The sequence below is a fragment of the Halichoerus grypus genome, chromosome 12 (genome assembly GCF_964656455.1).
Source record: "Halichoerus grypus chromosome 12, mHalGry1.hap1.1, whole genome shotgun sequence".
In the NCBI taxonomy this organism is placed as follows: domain Eukaryota; kingdom Metazoa; phylum Chordata; class Mammalia; order Carnivora; family Phocidae; genus Halichoerus; species Halichoerus grypus.
Window position 1 is genome coordinate 70,791,612 of NC_135723.1, and position 21,557 is coordinate 70,813,168.

The following is a 21,557-nucleotide window of genomic DNA, read 5'->3' on the forward strand; positions in this document are numbered from 1 at the left end:
AGAAGCCTTACTGATAACATAGTTAACATGTATTTTGTATATGTATTATATACTGTATTCTTACAATAAAGTAAGCTAAAGAAAAGAAAATGTAATTAAGAAATTCATAAGAAAGAGCACATACATTTATAGTACTTTTTTTATTAAAAAAAATCTGCATGTAAGTGGACCGATGCAGTTCAAACTCATGTTGTTTAAGGGTCAACTGTATTATTAGTTCTCCATTTCTAACCTTCATTATCTATTTCAATTAAGTCATCTCTATGTTCTAAAGTCAGAGTTCTGTTAATCATGAGATTGGTACTATTGGAGAATTTTGCTTAAAATTAATTCTGCAGTCCCTTCTAACAGAGAATTCATTCATTCACTCCTTTACTAGGTTCCTTTATATGTAAGGCTACTGTGCTAGGCCCCAGAATTATAGCAGAGAATAAAACAGGTGCAGTATCTGTGCTCATGGAGTTTTATACACTAGGATAATGGTTTGTAAAATTACAGTGGTGAGGAAGATTATGATGCTCCTTGGGCCAGTAACTAAGTAAACAACTTAATGCTTTTAGAATTTTCCAATACTTTAAGTTCTCAACTACTATTCGGGCCTTAAGAAAACCTGACACAGATTGTGTCTCCAGACACAGGTTCTCTTGTGACTTTATGACAGAGTGGATTAATTTACTTGAATACTGTGAATTCTGTCAAATTACAGACTTTTTTCCACGTTTTGAAAATTGTTTCTACCTCTGAGAATATGTATTCAACCTAGAGTTAATCCAATCTTGGGAGAAACAGGCTTTTCCTCTTAAATGGTTCTTAAAGCAAATAAACATTGCCTAAAGGCTTAGAGATTGAATTAGGTAGACAATGTCATTCTGAAATACTTGACTACTCTATGCTTACATTTATAGCTTAAAAGTTTTGTGCTATGACCTCAATCACTGCTGCTTTAGATAAAAACGCATGTAACAATATTTCTTTTAAGTCTAAAAACGACTTCTTTGGAAAACTGAGGTGGGAAAGAATCCAAGGTTCTTTGACAACTTACATATTTCAAAGAAGGCTTCTACTTGAAGTTATATTTTATCTGTTAAGTTCTTAAGGCCATGTTCTTAATTTTAAAACATTCTCTAGAAGTAAAGCAATTATCCCCCAACATTCTATATTAGATTATTCAACAGTTTTCATTTTTTTTTAATTTATTCAAATATATACTGTGTATTTATGTGCCAAGTATTCCATGGGTGTCAGTGATAAACAAGCCAAAGTTATTATCCTTAAATTTACACAGCCAGAATATAATTTAGTAATTGCTATATAATTAAAATGTATTATGAATTATTTTCACGTCTTTCTATAACTGACAACTTTAGAATGGGAAATATACCCAATAAAATAAAAATATATAGTACTACATGAAGACTACTACTTCAAAAAAAATCAGAAATAATATGATTTGAGGAATGAAGTATTCATTTTGGCCTCCATGCAGTTACCTAGTATGATGAATTTGGCTACTGTCAGTATAATAAGAATAAACTTAGTACATAATGTGTTATTAAATTTGGTGCAGGGAAACCATTTCGGAATTCTGTGCAACACTGTGGCTAATCTAAAGAAGCCAGCTCTGACTTTGGCAGATCCAAAGGCAAATTAGTCTCCTAGGGCCAACTGAAGCACGGAGAATGGAGAGAGCCAGAGACGGAAGGGAATGAGATCCAGTGGTCGACCACCTGTGGCTACAACAGCTGCTGCCTGGTGAAACAGAAGAGGTCAGGTAAGGAGTAGGCTGAAACTCAAGAAGGCGGCTCTTTGCTGATTAGAGTTTCAGCTCCAATTGTATCTCTTTAAATAGCAGCTTCCCCATAAACTTCAAGGTAGAAAGTTCAGAAAGCCAAAAACACTAACCTTATTCTTTCCTCTAGGTCTCAAACAATAGATCCTGTCCAGGCCCGAGTACTAGATCTCAAAAGAGTTTTAAAATTCCCTTCTTTGTTTTACAATTAACAGCAATCTTCAAATTTATCCATACTTTCCCTCCACCTCCAAACCACGGCTTTCAAACGTTACAATTATACTTTACAAAAGAATGAGACTGTAAGCAAAGTAAGGAGACTGTTAAATAACACCAGGTGAAGGTATTTAAAAATGGGTTCATGTTTTCCCCTAAATATGCCATGGTCAATTAAACATAATTTATTGCACTGTCCAGTATTTCACGCAAATGACAGAAGAATTAAAATGCTAGTGACATGACAAGGAACTAAGTTATCAGTCTTAGCGAATTTTTAACTTCTAATTTTATACCCACTGGATATATAATTGAAAAGTTTAAATTAAACTGTTTATTTGATTTTATAATTATTAAAGAACAGGTATACTGGAAATATATTGTCACTAATTCTGTTAAAGCATGAGGTATAATTTAGAATTTTACTTTATTTTTTAGGGGAATGGGAATAAAAGACCTTTTATAGCTATCCACCTTTTATATGAATTCATTGGACTCATTTAAATATTTTTCAGGAATTCTTCATGTATGAAAAAGAATTACATGTACACAGAGAGGTTATAGGTCTACAGGCATAATGCCACTCAGTACACTAGAGTCTAAGTAAAATTAACTTGTTCCACATCTTTTTCTTTGCTACTGTAATATGATTTGCATGTATCAACACTTTTTTTGAGTAATACTCCTGGATGGATAAATTATAAAACAAGACATAATGATTCCCAAAAGCACAAGATCTTTTTTCCTATACTCAGAACTTTGTTTAAATTAAAATGCAAACAAGTCCATTAGTTTGACTACTCAGTATTATTAATATTTAAAAGGAAAACATGGAAAATAATGGCTTTGCTCTAGGAACACCTTACACTTGCAAACTACTGCATTTGCTATTAAGCAACCAAGAGTAACAAATACAGAAATATATAATTGAATAATTAAATGTAAACTAAGCCACCTAGTACTTTTACATATTTATCTTAGTATTATGCTATGTTTTTAAAAAAATCTTACATTTCTTTTTCTATTTTCCATTGTTACCTAGCACAGAGAGCTAGAAATAAATAGCATTCAGCAAATACTTTCTTGGATGACTGAAAATATACCTGCCCAGGTATTCTGATTGCTGAGGCCACATGATGCCTCACTCTACTGGTCACCAGTATTTCCGCCTTTTAATTATAGATTTTCAGACTGAATGTCTGTTTTCAATTCCATTAGTCTTTACCTTTTCTGTTCGCTTGCTCTTCTAAGCCATGAAAAAAATTACCCAGTTCTTACTGGTTGGGAGAAGTGAAGTCATCAGCTAAGTCATGATGTCTGTTTACTTATCTCTTTTGTCTGCTCTCTAAATCTATTCCTTCTTACTGTATATTTCTTTCTTTTATTTAAATTCAATTAGCCAATTTATAGTACATCATTTTCAATACTTTAGTGTTCAATGTAGTGTTCAAGACTATCAGTTTCATATAACACCCAGTGTTCATCACATCACATGCCCTCCTTATTGTATATTTCTATATAAGCTATGGTTATATTATCAGTTCCTTGTTTTATAGGTAGGATCACCATATAGTTTATAGTCCAAACTTGGACACTTCTGAAAATAAAAGGAAACACTATTAACAAGCATAAAGCAGCACTGTACAAGACAAACCAGGGCATATGGTCACCTATTTATAATAGGCAGTATAACAAAATAAAAATTATAGTACAAATTGATGGTTAAGCATTCCACCAGGTTAAATTTGTCCTGTCTTTCCCTTTTAATAACGGAGTATGATTCTTCATTGTCTTGGTTAGACATATCCAACTATGTTCAGTATACTCTAGCATGAAATGTATCCAGATTTATCTAAAATCTCTGAAAATTGGTATTATAGGTATGGCATCACTAGTAAAAATCTGCACAGGACTATCCTTAATCATGACAGTTGCCACAGCAATATTTTGACACTTTCATAACAAAACGCTGTGATAAGGAATGAGTTACATTTATCAAAATGCAAGTAATTTAGAAAAAAAATGGCAAGACATAAGTAGCATCACTCTCCAATATCCCATATAAAATTAGTAAATGTTTTCTGAGGTTTAATACCAAGAAATCAAGTTATCCCAATTAACTAGGCAGGATAGCATGAACTAATGGAAAATCCATTCTCTGAGTATAGTAATTTTAAGAAATTAAAGAAAAAATTAAGGACCAGAAAGACCTATCTACAAATGATGGGAAGTAAGAGCAGAGCTTTTAGGTAAAGTACTTCTTTTGGAGAAGTACTAAATAGGAAGTTTTTTATTAAGAAAGTGATCCTCCTAAGGATAAGGAGGTGATGATTAAAGTTGTAGCACTAAAAACAGGATTTATTCTTCAACCCACCCAACTCTATACGTGTGTGTGTGTGTGCGTGTGCACACACACACACACACACACGTATCTTCTCTTCCTTGGCTTTAGCCAAGTGCTACTCTCTTTTCCATTCCCTAATTTTGTTAATGCTGTTGTATTTGCATTAAAAATAAATTCAGTTAAATTCTTATTTCAGGGATTCAAGATAATAAAAAAATTTACTCTATAGATTTGGGTAGAACTGATCTGAATTTCCCCAAGGACTTGTCCTATCTTAACCTTTCTACTCACTTTCACACTTAAGAGTATAAACTTCCAATGAACGATCCTCTTAATCTGTATCCTACTGTTGATTACCCTTGTGAACTCTTATGTTCACTGTAACTTCCTTTTCATTCCTGTTATACGTAAGCATTCCCTCAAGTTCCATAATTAATGTTTTTCTCTCTCCTCTTTTTACTCTACCATCTTTCTCCAGACTGATTGTGGTGATATTCTGTATATCCAGATAGTATCATGTCATTCTATCAATCAAAAAAAATCCCCAAATGTAGATGAGACTTCTATATCTATTTTCTGATTTTTGAATTCCTTTCTTACTTCAGACTCATTTTCAACAATATGCAAGATAATAATCAACATATGCTTGTTGAATTCATTATTTTAATGAGTACTTATTGGGGGCCTAATATGTGTTGACCCTATGCTAGGAGCTGAGTTACCCATAAAGCAACGTGGATGTTATCTTCACAGAAAGACAAACCATGAACAGAATCAGGGAAATACAATGTGTTAGAGGAGGGGTTTTCCAACTTTAGTCTCAGAATCCCTTTGTACTCTTAAAAATCACTGAAGACCCCAAAGAACTGTTGTTTATGTGGGTTGTATTTATTGATATTAACTGTATTGGAAATTATAGCTAAGGGGTGCCCGGCTGGCTCAGATGGTTGAGCTCCTGACTTTTGGTTTTAGCTAAGGTCATGATCTCATGGGTCCTGAGACTGAGCTCCATAACAGCCTCCAAGTTCAGCGGGGAGTCTCCTTGAAGATTCTCTCCCTCTGCCCCTCCCCCCACTCACAAGCACACTTGCATGCTCTCTAATTAATCTTTAAAAAAAAGAAATTATAGTCGAGAATTTTTAGATTTACTCATAAAAATAGCAACAATAAAATCATATATACATTAAAAAAACCCACTATTTTCCAAAAGTAGTGAGAAGAATCATTTACCCTTTCCCCCCACTTTTTGCAAATTTCTGAAGTTTGGCTAAACAGAAATAGCTGGATAATCATCACGACATCATGGCTTTATTTTAGTATGCAGCAGAAGCACTTTTTGTTTACTTCACATCATATGGCATGTTAAAAAGACGATTGCTCAGGAGTTCAGTTTAATAAAATTTTATCTTTCACTGCTTCATCAATGACATTCTTAAGTGAAACTGGGCTTTTTTGAAAATTTTGAGGGCACGGTAAAGAACACAATGACTATTAACATATTTTGGTTCCACTGCTTAATTTGTGCTAAGATGCAAGCAATTTTATCCACCATTACTTTTGAACTATGAGTACAAATGACCACACAGTAAAAAAGGTAAATATCTTAACATGGAAATATTTTGAATTCACAGCTCTTCCCAAAGAGCCTCAGAGACTCCTAGAGATCCATGGACCACACTTTGAGATCTGCTGTGTTAGAGGAGTATGTTGTCCTTGTTAATGATACCAAGTCTAGGAGTAAAGGAAGTTCTTCCTGAGAAGGTTAATGTTTAAGACTGTGTGTAAGGATAAACAGCAAATCTTCAGGTGATGGGTCGTGAGAGAATGTTCTAGGCAGAAGGAGTAACACCAGGAAGGAGCTGGAACTCTACATGAATAAAAAGGAGATCAACATTATTGAGCTGTATAATTAAAAAGAAAAAGTACTGAGAAATGAGGGAGACAAAAGTCAATCATGGAGGATTTTTTATGTTATGTTAGCAGTTCGGATTTTGTCTCAAGGGAAAAGGGAAATCACTGAAAAATTTTAAGTGAGAGAATTGGTATTATCAGGTTTGTGTTTCAGAAAAAGTTCTCAAGTTGTACTGTGAAGAATGGATCGGAGAAAAACTGGAAGCAGGAGACTACTGCAATAGCCCTTGTAAGAGATGAGAGTAGAGATAGGAGATAGACTGAAGCATACTGAGAACTTAGAACTGATAGTAAGACTTGGTGACTATCTATATGTTGGAAGTTAGATAGGGGAAGAGTTAAGAATAAATCTTAAAAGTTTCTGGCTTGGGCATACAGATAACATTTAATGAAACAGGGAAAATTGGAAGAAGAACAGATTTGGGTGGTTCATAGAGCAGGAAAGGGGAGAAAATTAGCTCAGTCATGATATCTCACAGGCACAAACAGAGATGTCTAATATGCTACTAGATATATGAAGTTCAGGTAAGAGATCTGAACAGATTTGGAATCACTGGCATACATGTGTTAACCAAAACTATGGGAATAAATTAAGCTGTCATGGGAGGATATGCAAAGGGTGAAGAGTAGAGAGCTCCAGGACCAGCATTTAAGAGAGAGAAAGGGAATGTATTGCTATTAGGAAGGCATAAGTAAATGGACTGATAAAAGGACACATTCTTACAGCACATGAATTAAGATGAAGACATTTTTTAAAGACAACACTGCAGTGATAAGGAGAAGTATATGGAAGAGGTTGATTGTTAATGACCACCAAATTACCATTAAGACTAATAAGATAGTACATAATGATAGCACATGCCTCTGACACTCCCACAAAATGAGTAATATTCATTGATACTTGTTTCGGGAAGGGTTTTAGGTGATTCATTAGAAAATAGTAATTTGCTAGTTAAAACAAAAAATGAAGACTTGCTGTTTCCTAAATTATCTTTCTATAATTTCCCATATAAGTCTCATTAGCTTTATATATTTTTATTAGATCAAATTTAATTCAATTCTAGTTACTAAAATAATAAACAATCTGGTTAATAAACGATGCTAAATGTTTAAATGTTCAATAGTTGAGTACACAGTACACAGAACTACATTAAGAATCTTATAAACTTAGGTTAACAGAAATAATTTTTTTTTTGAATGCTGTATGTTTTGTTTTTAAAGATTTATTTATTTATTTGACAGAGTGAGCAGGAGAGCACAAGCAGGGGATGAGGCAGAGGGAGAGGGAGAAGCAGGCTCCTGGCTGAGCAGGGAGCCCGATGTGGGGCTCAAACCCAGGACCCTGGGATCATGACCTAAGCCTAAGGCAGACGCTTAACCAACTGAGCCACCCAGGTGCCCTGTGAATGCTGTATGGTTACTAAGGAAGCACGTTTACTTAAAGAATCTCTCCAGACAGAATTTCTTTTGGTAGAAAACATTTTGTAGTCACCATTTTACTTTATATGCAATCAGGTTACAGAATTCTAGATCATGGTATTGTCATGATGATTTGCCAATTGAGCTGTTATCCAAATTATGTTTTGAACCTATATAATCCTCACTACTTTCATTCTCAACATCTAGTACTTTGGGTGATTACCTGAAAACTCAGAGCTTTGGGGTTTTTACACATAGTTCTTCCCATTTTTTTTTTTTAAATAGCGATAAGCCTATACAGTATTATTTTATTTTTATAAAGAAAAGGAGACTTAGGAATGTTAGATATTTCCCCCAGGTTATTCTCTGAGCCAATGCTAAAATTGGGAAAGGAATTATCTTTCTTTTTAGAAAGGAGCAACTGATAAGCATGGATTATTTGCAGTCAGCTTTTTCATAATTTTCAATATACATATTTTAAACCAAGAAAATTTATGGAGGAAAACTTTATAATATGGAATTGGTAATATACATTGTTTCTATAGAAACAGCTTTAAAACATTATAATATACATGGCTTTAAATGGGACCTAATATTTTGATAATATTACTAAAATTCCAGATGTGTTATGTGTAATTGTAATTTACTCTATTAACATTTCAGTAAAATAAATGAAGAATTTTAGTTTCCGGTTCAAATTTGTATTTGTACATATACTTTGATTAATATGTAATACATTTCAAAGTAAAGGCAAAACGCTATTGAAAGCCACAACTGAAAAAATTTTTAATTTATTTACTGAATTATGTTCAAAAGACATTTAACTTCCTCCTTTACCACTGTAACACCTTTTACTTACTAGAATAACCTTCAATATTAAAAAGCCCAATAAAATAAAATCAATGAATGCTAAAATTGAATAGAAACTAAACTAAAACTTAAGGAAAAAAGAGAATATTAAAATGGTATTCAAAATCACTATTACAAACTGAACCTCCAAACTGGCATTAATATGTCTAATTAGGTCTTCTTTAGTATTATATTCCCTCCGTCACAAACCTTATATGGCCAATATCTTACATTCTAAGGCAGAATGGAGATAAGGCCTATCATAAGATTCTTGGTTCAGCAGAGACCATCTAATTAATAGTCTTTATTATTTTTGGAAAGTATAATGACAGCATGTGTGCCATGTTTCAATGCCATGTCAAGTACTAGAACTTCATAGAATGAATTTTATTTTCCTGATTTAATATGATTTTCCTTTCTTTTATAAATTTCCTTTTCCTTGTTTTATTTTATGTATCTGTTAGAAGTGCCTATTAACCCAGGATGCCATTTTATTCCATCACATTAATAAAGAGTAAAAAAAAAAAAAAAAAAAAAAAAGAAATACTCAATCCTCATGAGTTTTGGCAAAGTGGGCACTTATGCTTCTAGAAGTAATGGATTTAGTATCATTTTTCTGGAAATTCATTCAGTATTATGTACAAGTGCCCTGAGTCACTCAAACTCTTCAACCCAGAAATCTGCTTCTGGAAATCCACCCCAAGAACATAAAAATTTAAGCAAAAAGAGATGCTTAATTCTGAGATGAAACAACTGTGAGAAAGAAAAGAACCTACATGTCCAAACTTAAAAAGAATATATATACAAAGCAAGATCTTTCCACCATATTATCCTTCAAAAAGAGGGCATTATATTTGAGTCCTTATAAAGTCTACATTATCGAGCCCTCTCAATTTCTTTACTTTGACCAATAAAGTACTTGAGAAAAATTAACATTAGCCCAAAATGACTTCACACAATGTAGCTTGGTTGCTCACTTATTGAAAAGCCACTTGATGAACTTGACCAAAAAGGGGGCGGGGGGTGGGGAGCAAAAAATTTAGTACAGATTTAGTAATTATATGCAGAAGTACAGTTTTACAATTTTAATTGGTAGATGTTTTCTTATAAAGATCATATTAAAAAGAAACATCATGAGACAACTAGATGAATTCTCCAGTCTCTTTCTCACCTTAGATTTGTTCCCATCACAAGCAATTAAAGCCTAACTTAACCCCCAAATACAGATAATAATACAGTCATTATCTAATCATGTTTATACAGTCAGTCAGGAACACGTCAATTTTATTTCAGAATAGGTTATGGGGAAGACTGGCTCAGCATCTTAAACTACATTCTGCTGGCCTCACAGCACGAATCAGGAAGTATTCTTTGATTCTATCTTCTGGAACAGACTGCAGAGAACTGGTATCAGTTCTTCCCTTAAGTGTTTGGTAGATTTCATCAGTGAAACCAACTGGGCCTTGTGCTTTGTGTTTTGGAAGACTATTCATTATTGACTCAACTTCCTTAATATGTATAGACCTATTCTGATTATCTTTTTCCCCTTGGGTGAGTTTTGGTAGATTATGTCTTTAAAGGAATTGGTCCATTTCATCTAAGTTATCAAATTTGTGGGCATAATATTCCTACAGTATCCTTTTACTGTCCATGAGATCAGTAGTGATGGCGGCTCTTTCATTTCTGGTATCAGTAATTTGTGTTCTTCTTTCTTGTTTTTCTTGGTTAGCACGGTCTGAGGTTTATCAGTTTAATGTCCTAAGAAACCAGCTTTCAGTTTCACTGCTTTTCTCTACTCTTTTCCTGTTTTCAATTTCATTGACTTCTGCTGTAATTTTTATTATTTCTTTTCTTCTGCTTACCCTGGATCTATTTTGCTCTTGTTTTCCTAGTTTCCTAAGGTAGGAGCTTATAGTACTGATTTTAATCTTTCTTCTTTTTTAACATATGCACTGAATACTATAAATTTCCCTCCAAGTACTGTTTTCATTACATCCCATAAATTTGGTAAGATACATTTTCATTTAGTGCAAAATATTTTGAAATTTCTTAAGATAACTTCTTTGACCTGTGTGTTAATTAGAAGTGTGCTGCTTATCAATGTTTTGGGATTTTCCAGCTCTCTTTCTGCTACTGAGTTCTACTTTTATTCTACTATGGTCTGAGAAAATACTTTGATCTACCTTTTAAAATTTGTTAAGGTATCTTATGGCCCAGAATATGGTCATTTGAATGTTTGCAAAAAATACAGTATTTTTAAAAGGCAGCGGAATAAGTAATTTTGTATCAATTACAAGTATATATGTACAAGATGAAAGAGGGTTGGGACACAGGTACCTTAATGTTAGGAGGAATGGGTAGTAACTGGGACCTGGGCTAAAATTTCCAGCAATCACATTATATCCAGATTCAAAAAGTATCACATCTCAATTCTGAGATATAGATGACTTAAAAAGTGACTCTAGCAATAACAAACATTTGGTGTTAAATTTGCTTTTCATGAAATATAAGTCCAAAAATGAGGTATTTTTGCTATGTGAGTCCTTGTTACCTGCACCCAGAAATCAGAATGACTTGAATACATATTTTGAGATAAGACTGGGAAAAAGAGAACCCTTGCTATCTAAACTTGTTATCCAAAGTCAGAAGCCAAGTAGATTTGGATGGTAAGGGATATGTATCTTCCCATATAATAACTATAAATAAATAAACGTCTGACTCTTGGTTATTTCATCTACCTGTCTGAGAGAGAGGAGATGGCAATTCTCTCTGGGCAAACTGAGTATTACTTTGTATTCAGAACCACTTTATAGTCAGACACATACACTGGTAGGTTTTTGTGATGAACTATAATGCAGAATGAGTGTTTTTATAGCATAGGAAGAGCAGTTTACAAAATTCTTTATACTACATGGTCTCTATTGTGTAAAAAACAATGCCCATTAAAAAGACTGGAAAGAAATGTGTCTAAATTTAACTGGGACTGAACAGTAATTTTTCTACATCCACAGTCTTCTTTACGTGCAAATTTTTTACACTGTGATCTTATTTCATTTGTAGTCAGAAAAACATTCAATAGTGGTTTTAATACAATATTACAAATACTATAATAGAATTATTTATCAAAAGGTTTAATATTGGTATCAAAGAGTATCAATTCTTTTGGGAAGTTCAAGTTAAATTCTGGAAAGGGAGATGCTTCAAATACAGCCTAATATAATACAGCAATAGTTTATCAGAAAGAGGACATGTTGTACTTACAACTGCCAGAAAGTGAGACCAAGCATGTACAACTAGGGGAATTTAAATAGTTCCATATGACTAGAATAAAGGCTGCAAAAACGGCAGGAAAAGCAGGAGGAATAATGTCTACATACATGTGTTGGGGCCAGATGGTATATGAAGGAGTCTAGAGTTTTTAGAATGAAGAAAATCTAAACCTAGCCATGTTGGATAACTCATTTCAATGTTTAATTTCAATACTAAGTAAATCCTGACCTATAACAATCATATTTGGATATTTTCTTTTAAATACTTAAAACCAAACTAATTTTTCTCCTTTAAAACTAAACTGAAGGAGCACCTGGGTGGCTCAGTCATTGAGCGGCTGCCTTCGGCTCAGGTCATGATTCCAGGGTCCTGGGATCGAGCCCCGCATCGGGCTCCCTGCTCCACGGGAAGCCTGCTTCTCCCTCTCCCACTCCCCCTGCTTGTGTTCCCTCTCTCGCTGTGTCTCTCTCTGCCAAATAAATAAAATGTTTAAAAAATAATAAAATAAAACTAAACCGGAGGGGTGGCTGGGTGACACAGTCAGTTAAGCAGCAAACTCTTGGTTTCTGCTCAGGTGATGATCTCAGGGTCTTGAGATTAAGCCCCGGTTTGGGCTCTGCACTCAGCATGGAGTCTGCCTGAGATTCTCTTTTCTTGACTCTGGCAGGGTAGGGTTGGCAAATGCACTTCTTAAGAAACAACTATGAAACTGGGCACAATCAGCAAAAACCACCATTTTGGAACTCAAACAAAGGCAAACAATTTGAGAAGAGTTTATTCATGAAAACAAGCTGGTCCTAAGTTAAGAACAGTGAGGATCTATTTGCCTAAAGCCACTCTTACCACCCCCCACCCCTTGCTCAGTTGGTATGGAAGTTCTTCAAAGACAGGGATGGCTATGAAAAACAGCAGCTTCACTGCTAGAAGGGGCTAACTTGATTTGGAGCAAAGGGTAAAAAACCCACATAGAGCATTATCAGTAAAAGCAGAAAACAAGAGAAAGTCAGCAGCTATGCTACCCTGAGGTTGCAGCTTTGATTGGGCTGAGCTGCAGACTGGAGAATTAGCAAGAAATTTAACCAGAAAAATCCTGGAAATGAGAAAGCCCCTTATAGGGGCTACGTAAGGTCTCCACATAGTCTTGAATGATGTGGAGGCTAAGTGAACATGCAGAGGAGCTCCAAGAGGGTCTGGTGAAAAGTAGATGGTGAGGCAGACTGGAAAACTGCCTAAGTTTTAAAAGCACTCCCAAATCAACACACACCCACTGGCAGAGGGTGGAAGTCTATCTGGCTTGAGATATTTGAGAACAACCTGTGCTATCACTGACCACTAAGCTATGCAGACAGACTCTAGAAAAACAAACCTAAAAAATAAAAATGACAATACCATACAAACTGCAAGGAAGGCAAATCCCACAGATTAAGCCCAAGCAAATTACTAAAAAACCACCACCACCATCCTCCTTGGGGAAAAATCCAAAATGAGAGTTTCCACAATATGTTATCAAAAATATATTAGGTGGCTTTTAACAAAAAAATTAGACATAAAAACAAAAACAGGAAAGTGTGGTCCATACTCAAGAAAAACAGCAGTAAATAAAAAATGACCGAGAGAGCTCAAAGGTTGGATTTAACAAAGACTTCAAATTAGCTATTATATAAAAATGTTCCAAGAATTAAAAGAAAACATGTTCAGAGAATTAAAGGAAAATATGATGACAATGATTCAACAAATAAGGTAATCTTAACAATAGAGACTATAAAAAAGAACTATATAGAAATACGAGGTAATCTCAACAATAGAAACTATATAAAAGAACTACATGATATTTTCCATATGTATCTGTCTTTGATAGCAGTGTAACTATATTTTTATATTGTCATCATTTAAAAAATACTCAAGAATGTTCATAACACCTGAGTTACAGGATGTTCAGTAAGTCACTATGCTTTGTAAGCTTTGTAGTAACCTTTGAATAAAGGTAAAGAAAGATGCCTTATCCTTTACTACTGAACTAATCAAAGGTATGTCAATTAATTTTTAAACGAAATTACTTACAACTGATTAGATAGTATTTTCAACATGGTGTAAAATCAAAGTAACCAGAGGTAATGCTATGTTCAATATCTACAAATTTAAATTGTTAAGAGGCTAATAAATTTTATTTTCATGTTTAGCTTTCAGTGTCTATTAAGAATGTTTCTAGAATTATTCAAGTTTAGCATTTTCAAGAGATTAATAAAGTATTACTTGATACTACAAATCTATTCTGGTACTAATGTATATACAAAATGTTAATACTACTATTCATTAGATTATAATATTTACTTACATGCTTATATATACATATATATATATATATATATATATATATACACACACACACACAACGAAATACTATTCATCCATAAAAAAGAATGAAATCCTGCCATTTGTTATAACATGCATGGACCTTGAGGCCATTATGCTAAGTGAAATAAGTCAGAGAAAGACAATCTAAGACAAATACTTATAAATGGAATCTAAGAAAAACTAAACTCATAGAAACAGAGATGTGACTGTGGTTGCCAGAGGTGGTGGTAGGGCTGGAATACAGAAATTGGGTGAAAGATACAAACTTCCAGTTAGAAGATAAGTTAAGGGGATGAAAGGTACACCATGATGACTTTAGTTAACAACAATTGTATATTTCAAAGTTGCTGAAAGAATGGATCTTGAAAGTTCTCACTACAAGAAAAAACTGATAACTGTGAGGTGATGGATGTTAACCAAACTTGTAATCATTTCACAATATTTACATATATCAAGTCATGTTGTATACCTTAAACTTACACAGTGTTGTATCTCAATAAAACTGGAAAAATATCCATGTGCTTACTAAATAAATAAAATTTGTGCCTATGCATACATATATTACTAGTAGGCAGATTTTCATATCAACAATAAAATAATGGCAATTGGCTCCATTAATAATCTTCCATTATTCCTTGTGATTTTTTAATTAGTGGATACCAACTTTAAACAGTTTAAAATGGACTTTGTTATTTTGATTCTTTGTATTCCCATAAGAGTAATTATTACAACATTTAAGAAACAATTCTTTCTCATTTTTCCTGAACACAATCTATTATAGAACCATTAGTTTTCCAGATATCCTTTAAAATTTCATGCTAGTTTTCTACCTTGTAATACTATAAATCTGTGTTTTTCAGCCTAATCTATTATCAGGGGAGCAAGCAAACGACCCACTACTTGTGGTAAATCATTACACTATTTTACATTATTAATACAGCTATCTAGGATGATGTTAATAATTGGATTAGGAAAAGTATACTTACTCAGTTATAAATTCAGGGTTTGTAAAGCTGAGGTTGGTTAAATGACCTTCAAGTTTAGAAGACTCGTGGGTATTTAAGGCTGGAGTGGTCTTAGTGGCGAGTACAGCTCTTTTTTCATCTTTTTCAAGTGCTTTTCTCTTCCCACCATTCTGGAAATATTCTCTGCATACACTACAAGGCAAAATGAAATTATATTTTAAAACACTAGGTATACATATAAAATAAAGTGGAAAAACATTAGCCTTTATTAATCAAAATGGGAAACTTTCAATTATAGATTCTTACTTTGAAAATGTCACATAGAGGTAGGTTTGGGCACCCTGTAGCACTTTTAACTACCATACAACAAAGCATAATCATAGATTATATTTAATAAATAAAAAGTATGTTGGAGCACCTGGGTGGCACTGTTGGTTCAGTGTCTGACTTGGTTTTAGCTCAGGTGGTGATCTTAGGGTTGTGAGATCGGCCCTGTGTCAGGCTCCACGCTCAGCACAGAGTCTGCTTTGGATTCTCTCTCTCTCTCCCTCTCCCTCTGTCCCTCCCACTTGTGTGCTCTCTTTCTTAAAAAAAAAAAAAAAAGTATGTTTTCAGGAATACAGATGTGCCTGTATGTTTTACTGAACTGTATTCTTAACTAAAACGTAAGTTCCTCCAGAAAAGTTTAGATAACTCTGCTATTCAGTGACAGCATGAAAAAAGAACAGTCCCCATTACAGTTAATTCTGAGCCAGCTTAGCTGGTGGTAGACAGATATCCTAATAGTTGTTTCTTAGATCCCTGCTGGTTTATGAAAACAAAGTCAGGATGTCAACATATTAAGAATCATTAATCTTCTTATTTGATCAGAGAGAAGAGAATAAAAATCTAGTTCAGCGAAAAACGGTACTGTATCATACAGGTAAACGTCCAAAGAACAAAAGTTTGAAATGTAACAGTGGTTTTTTAACACCTGGAAATTATTCTTATCCATCAAGAGATCATTCCTGCTTGTCCCAATTCTTACACTATTAAAATGAAGATTTTTTTGAAGATGTATCATTTTAAGCTCATATAGTTTAGAACACATCAGGTCGCTATCCAGAATCAGAAACTGATGATTGACATAACCTTATAAACAATTTTCTTCATACCTAATACAATTTGAGACTGAATATAGTAGGGTACCATGCCTGGGTATATAATAGGACAACAAACATGAACCATAGAATCGACTCAAATATTTATTAGCTATTAAAGAAAGGAATCTTAAGGTAAAAAAAAGACTAATGAGACCTAGCTCTGGCCCTTGAGCTTACACTGTGATAGGAGATACACATGTGAAAACAACTGATATAATTATCAAAGCTACTTAAAGTGTAGGAGAATGGAATCTAAACAAACTTTCTTTTTAGATCCTTAAAACACATTATTAGTACGTAGAGCTCATATTTTGAACAAAGTTAGACTATTTTTCTCCATAGACAAGGCTTGGTGAATTTCCAGAAACACATGGCAAGAGAAGAATTGGAGCATTAACTTAAAACTGGTTTCTGCAAGCAGAACTATGGTCTAAGGGAACAATGCCCATCTCTCCTCACACTTATAGGATGGTATTTGTTCAACTTTAGTTTTTCTTTTAATTTTTTTTTGTTCTGTTAATCACCATACATTACATCATTAGTTTTAGATGTAGTGTTCCATGATTCATTGTTTGTGCATAACACCCAGTGCTCCATGCAGAACATGCCCTCCTTAATACCCATCACCAGGCTAACCCATCCTCCCACTCCCCTCCCCTCTAGAACCCTCAGTTTGTTTTTCAGAGTCCATCGTCTCTCATGGTTCGTTTCCCCCTCCGATTTCCCGCCCTTCATTCTTCCCCTCCTGCTATCTTCTTCTTTTTTTTTTCCTTAACATATATTGCATTATTTGTTTCAGAGGTACAGATCTGAGATTCAACAGTCTTGCACAATTCACAGCGCTTACCAGAGCCAACTTTAGTTTTTCTAAGTAACTACTATTAAGACTTCTTTAAAAAAAAAAAAGACTTCTTTAATTTTTCCTATGTAGGCTTAGTTTTAATTCTTGTATATAGGAGGTGAAACCCATTCATCATAAATCAAATATTTATTAAGTATTAAGAATAGAGAGCCCCCATGTGCCAGGCACATCTGTGATGTGAAAACAAATTCAAGAAGTCATTGCTGTCCTCAAGGAGTTCAGACTAGTGAAAGACACAATTATACAACAATAAAGAAAATAAAATTGATAAAGATAAAATACAATTGATAAACAACCCAAACAGTAATATATGCTAACTTTAAAAATATGACTAGGAATAAATCAGGCAAGGAAGAATGTTAGTTTGGGAGGTAAGTGCTTTCCTAGCAGAGAGAATAGCATGAGTAAAGGCGCAGAAAATAAAAAGCATCATGGATCCTGCAGAGATGGACATCCATTCAAGGTTATGTGAAATGTAAAGTGCTGAGCAGAAAACGGATGGATGGACTCACAAGTAAAAACGCCCTGAGGCGAACACAAATACAGCGTGTGTGGGGGGGTAGGTAACTAGATGACACTGGAGTGATAAGCAAGCTTCAGATCTGGCAAGACTCAAAGGCTGATTTAAAGATGTAGTCCTTAGACATCTAATCTCATGACAGAAAGCCACTTACAGATTTCCTGGGGTGGGGCTAATTTCAAAAGTGCAGAATGGAGCTTTTTAATGTGATGGAAATATTCTGTATCTTGACAGTGGTGGTGGTTACAGAAGTGTAAACAATTGTCTATATCCACTGAATTGTACACTAGAATGGGTGCATTTTATTGTATATAACTAAACCTCAGTAAAGCTGATAAAAAAATGTAGCTTTTATAACCTTAGAATGAATACTAAAAATAATGCCTCTACAATACATAACACTTCACTAAGGCATGAAACACAACAGTAAAGAGCTTGCTTATCTTTCTATTGGGTAGCACTATATACAATTGCTGATATTCAAGAATCCTTGAATTACAAAAATTGCAATTTTATATGGTTCAACATCATAGTTATCTAGAAACTTGGCAGCAAAATGCTTAAAGGGCTAGAATTTCAGATTCTCATAAAATAGCAGCCATCTAAATTCCAATCTCCCTACACATCTTCCACAGAATATACAGATCTTTCAGTGGAGCAAATAAAAGCACATACAGTTCATACCTATGGTATAACTAGGAACCAGAATAGCACTTCATTTTACATGTAATTGGAAAATAAAAATCAGAGGCCAACTGAATTGGCTTTGGAGTCCCCCAAAGTAGAGCAGATGAGGACTCTATAAAAGAGGGTAAGATATGATGGGGTCTTAAAAGTGGCAAAAAACAGATTAACACCAGCTAAGATATACCATCCAAGAGAGGGGTCCAACTCTTGAGTGGGGAAATTTTAAGAAAAGATTTGTGACGTTGTGAACCAGAGCATTAACCACTGGAAGGTCAAAACGACATTATACACAGACATATACAAGAAGCATATGTCACCAAAAAGGAGAGCCTTGAAAAGACTGCTTCTGGAGTAGAAAAGAGGCAACTTGAAAAAAGGAGTTATCTCTGGAGGCTTGGTGATAAAGGAAAAAAAATGAAGCAATTAAGGATAATGAGATGTTATAATCTACACATAGTAAAAAATCGTATGTCAGACCAAAAGAGGACAATATTTATTAAGGGAACCATACTTTTGTATTTGTAGCAATCAAGCAAGGTTCTTTGGAATTAAAGAACAAAGTAAGCCACCCAAACCCCTATCTACCCATCTACAGACACTCCAACATAATAGACAAATACATAAAAGAAATGCTCAATGAACCTAGAAACCAGACAAGGTTCTATTAGAGGGAAAGAGAAAAATAATCAAAACTTTTCAGTGAATGAAAATTCTCAGAAACACAGAACCAAAAACAGCCATAAGAGAAAAAAACTAGCATTTCAATATTAATTACATATAATTAAGTAAGCATCTGCAGATATGAGAGAACACTTCAAATTTGAAATAAAACTGAGAACAAAAAGGAATAAATAATGGAGAGATATTCCATGAATATGGATAGGAAGATACAATACAGTCACAACGTCAGTTCTTCCCAAATTGATCTACTAATTCAATACAATCCCAATCAACATCAGAGCAAATTATTCTGTGGATACCAACAAACCAATTTTAAAGTTTATATGGAGAGGCAAAAGACCCAGAATAGCCAATACAATAGTGAAGGAGAACAACAAAGTTGGAGGACTGACGACTATCTGACTTCCTATAACTTACTATAAGTTATAGTGATCAGAACAGTGTGGTATTGGTGAAAGAATGGGCAACTAGACCTATGGAACAAAAAAGCTCAGCAACAGACCCACACAAATATACTCAAGTGAGGATGCCTGGGTGGGCTCAGTCGGTTAATGTGGCTGGCTCCCCGCTCAGTGGGGAGTCTGCTTTTCTCTCTTTCTGCCCCTCACCCCACTCATGCTCGCTGTCTCAAATAAATAAAATCTTAAAAAAAAAAATGGGCATCTAGGTGGTTCATTCCGTTAAGCAGTCGACTCTTGATTTCTGCTCAGGTCCTGGGATAAAGCCCAGTGCCCCTGGAAGCTGGCTTCAGGATTCTCTCTCTCCCTCTGCTCCCCTCCCCAGCTCACACATTCTCTCTCTCAAATAAATAAATAAATCTTTATGGGGTGCTTGGGTGGCTCAGTTGGTTAAGCGCCTGCCTTCGGCTCAGGTCATGATCTTGGGGTCCTGGGACTGAGCCCCGTGTCGGGCTCTCTGCTCAGTGGGGAGTTGGCTTCTCCCTCTCCCTCTGTGTACTCTCTCTCACTCTTGCTCTCTCTCAAGTAAATAAATATTTAAAATTTTTTTTAAATAAATGTTTTAAAAAACCTATACTCTAAATGAATGAATGAATGAATGAATGAATGAATGAATAAATAAAATGAGTGATGGGTATTAAGGAGGGCACCTGTTGTGAGGAGCACTGGGTGTTAAATTTAAGTGATGAATCACTAAATTCTACTCCTGCAACTAATATTACACTACATGTTAACTAACTAGAATTTAAATAAAAACTTGAAACAAAAGAAAGGAGAGAGAGAGAAAGAGGGAGAGGGAAGCTAGAGAATCTGCCTCAACTAAGTGCAATGATACACCTTAAATACTCAGGAATGGAAGTCTTGTGATTTCTGCAACTGACTCCCAAATAGTTCAGCAGAGAGTGAAGGGAAAAGGAGGAGGGGGTGGGGAGAAAATGGAAAGAGGATACAAAATAAGATTAAAGTAGAGAAACATTAGTTTCAGAAGCTGAAGGAAAGAAAGTGTGAGTCAAGGATTTTTATCTAGCTAAGCTATGCATTTTGTAACAAAACTATAGAAAAACAGCTTTTGGTATGTAAGAACTCAGGAAACATCATAGTTGCAAGCTGTTCTTAAAGCATTTACTGGAAGATGAATTTCATCCATGAGATGATTGAGAAATGTTGATGAAGAGACTGGTAATGAATAAAAAAGGGAAAGTTTATAATGGTGAAGGCCACAATTTCCAAAGAAGATGTAATAGTTATGAATATTTATGTGCCATTTATCATAGCAGCCATCTTCACAAAGCAGAAACTCCATGAGATGCATGGAGAAACAGACATAACTAACAATAGGGAACCTTAAAACACGATTCAATCAAGTGAATGAGTATTAGGCAAGATTACAGAAGCCTGAAAGAGCAGAATAAAGTTTATCTTATCTACGTAACAAACTTTGCTCTCTAATAGAAAGTATAGCTTCTTTTCAAGCATGCGTGGAATATTCATAAAAGTTACCATATACATGTATTATGTCATGAAGAAAACCACAGTAAGAGCCACAGAAAAAACAACACAGATGAAATCATCCAATCACAATGCAATAAAAGTATTCAGAAAACCTTAAAATACTATTGAACAACTCAAAAACAGACTGGAACAAATGGAAAGGTATATACCTTTTTCATGGACATGATGACTCAACATTACAAAGATGTCAGTTTTCTCCAGTTATTAAAAAATTTAATGTAAACCCAATAAAAATACAAACTTTTACAAATTTAGTTAGAACAGTTGGTTCTAAAATACATTAAAAAAAAGAAAAAAGGAGAGAAGAGGAAGAACCAAGAAAACCCTGAGAAAGAAGAGCAGGTGGTGGGGGTAGGGGGAAGATGTTATAGAATAACATGGATTAAATGATAGAGACAATGAAACGTAACAAAGTCCTAAAACAGAATCAACTACAGCATATAGTTGGCCAACTTGGCATATAAATGTCATGCCAAATCACTGCAGAAAAGGGGGACTTTTTCATAAATAATGTTTGGGAAATGGATAATTACTTGGGGGAAAAAGTTAGATCTACACTTCCCAACAAATACCAGAA

At 34.4% G+C, this 21,557-nt stretch overlaps 1 protein-coding gene across 1 annotated transcript in view; it reads right to left on the bottom strand.

The window, feature by feature from the left end:
• The window catches only part of SAMTOR (S-adenosylmethionine sensor upstream of mTORC1), a 93,995-nt gene that overhangs the window by 47,900 nt on the left and 24,538 nt on the right, over positions 1-21,557 (bottom strand). Inside the window, exon 3 of the mRNA XM_036066414.2 lies at positions 15,140-15,310. Coding sequence (XP_035922307.1) covers positions 15,140-15,310 — 171 coding nt within the window. The remainder of the gene's footprint in view (positions 1-15,139; positions 15,311-21,557) is intronic.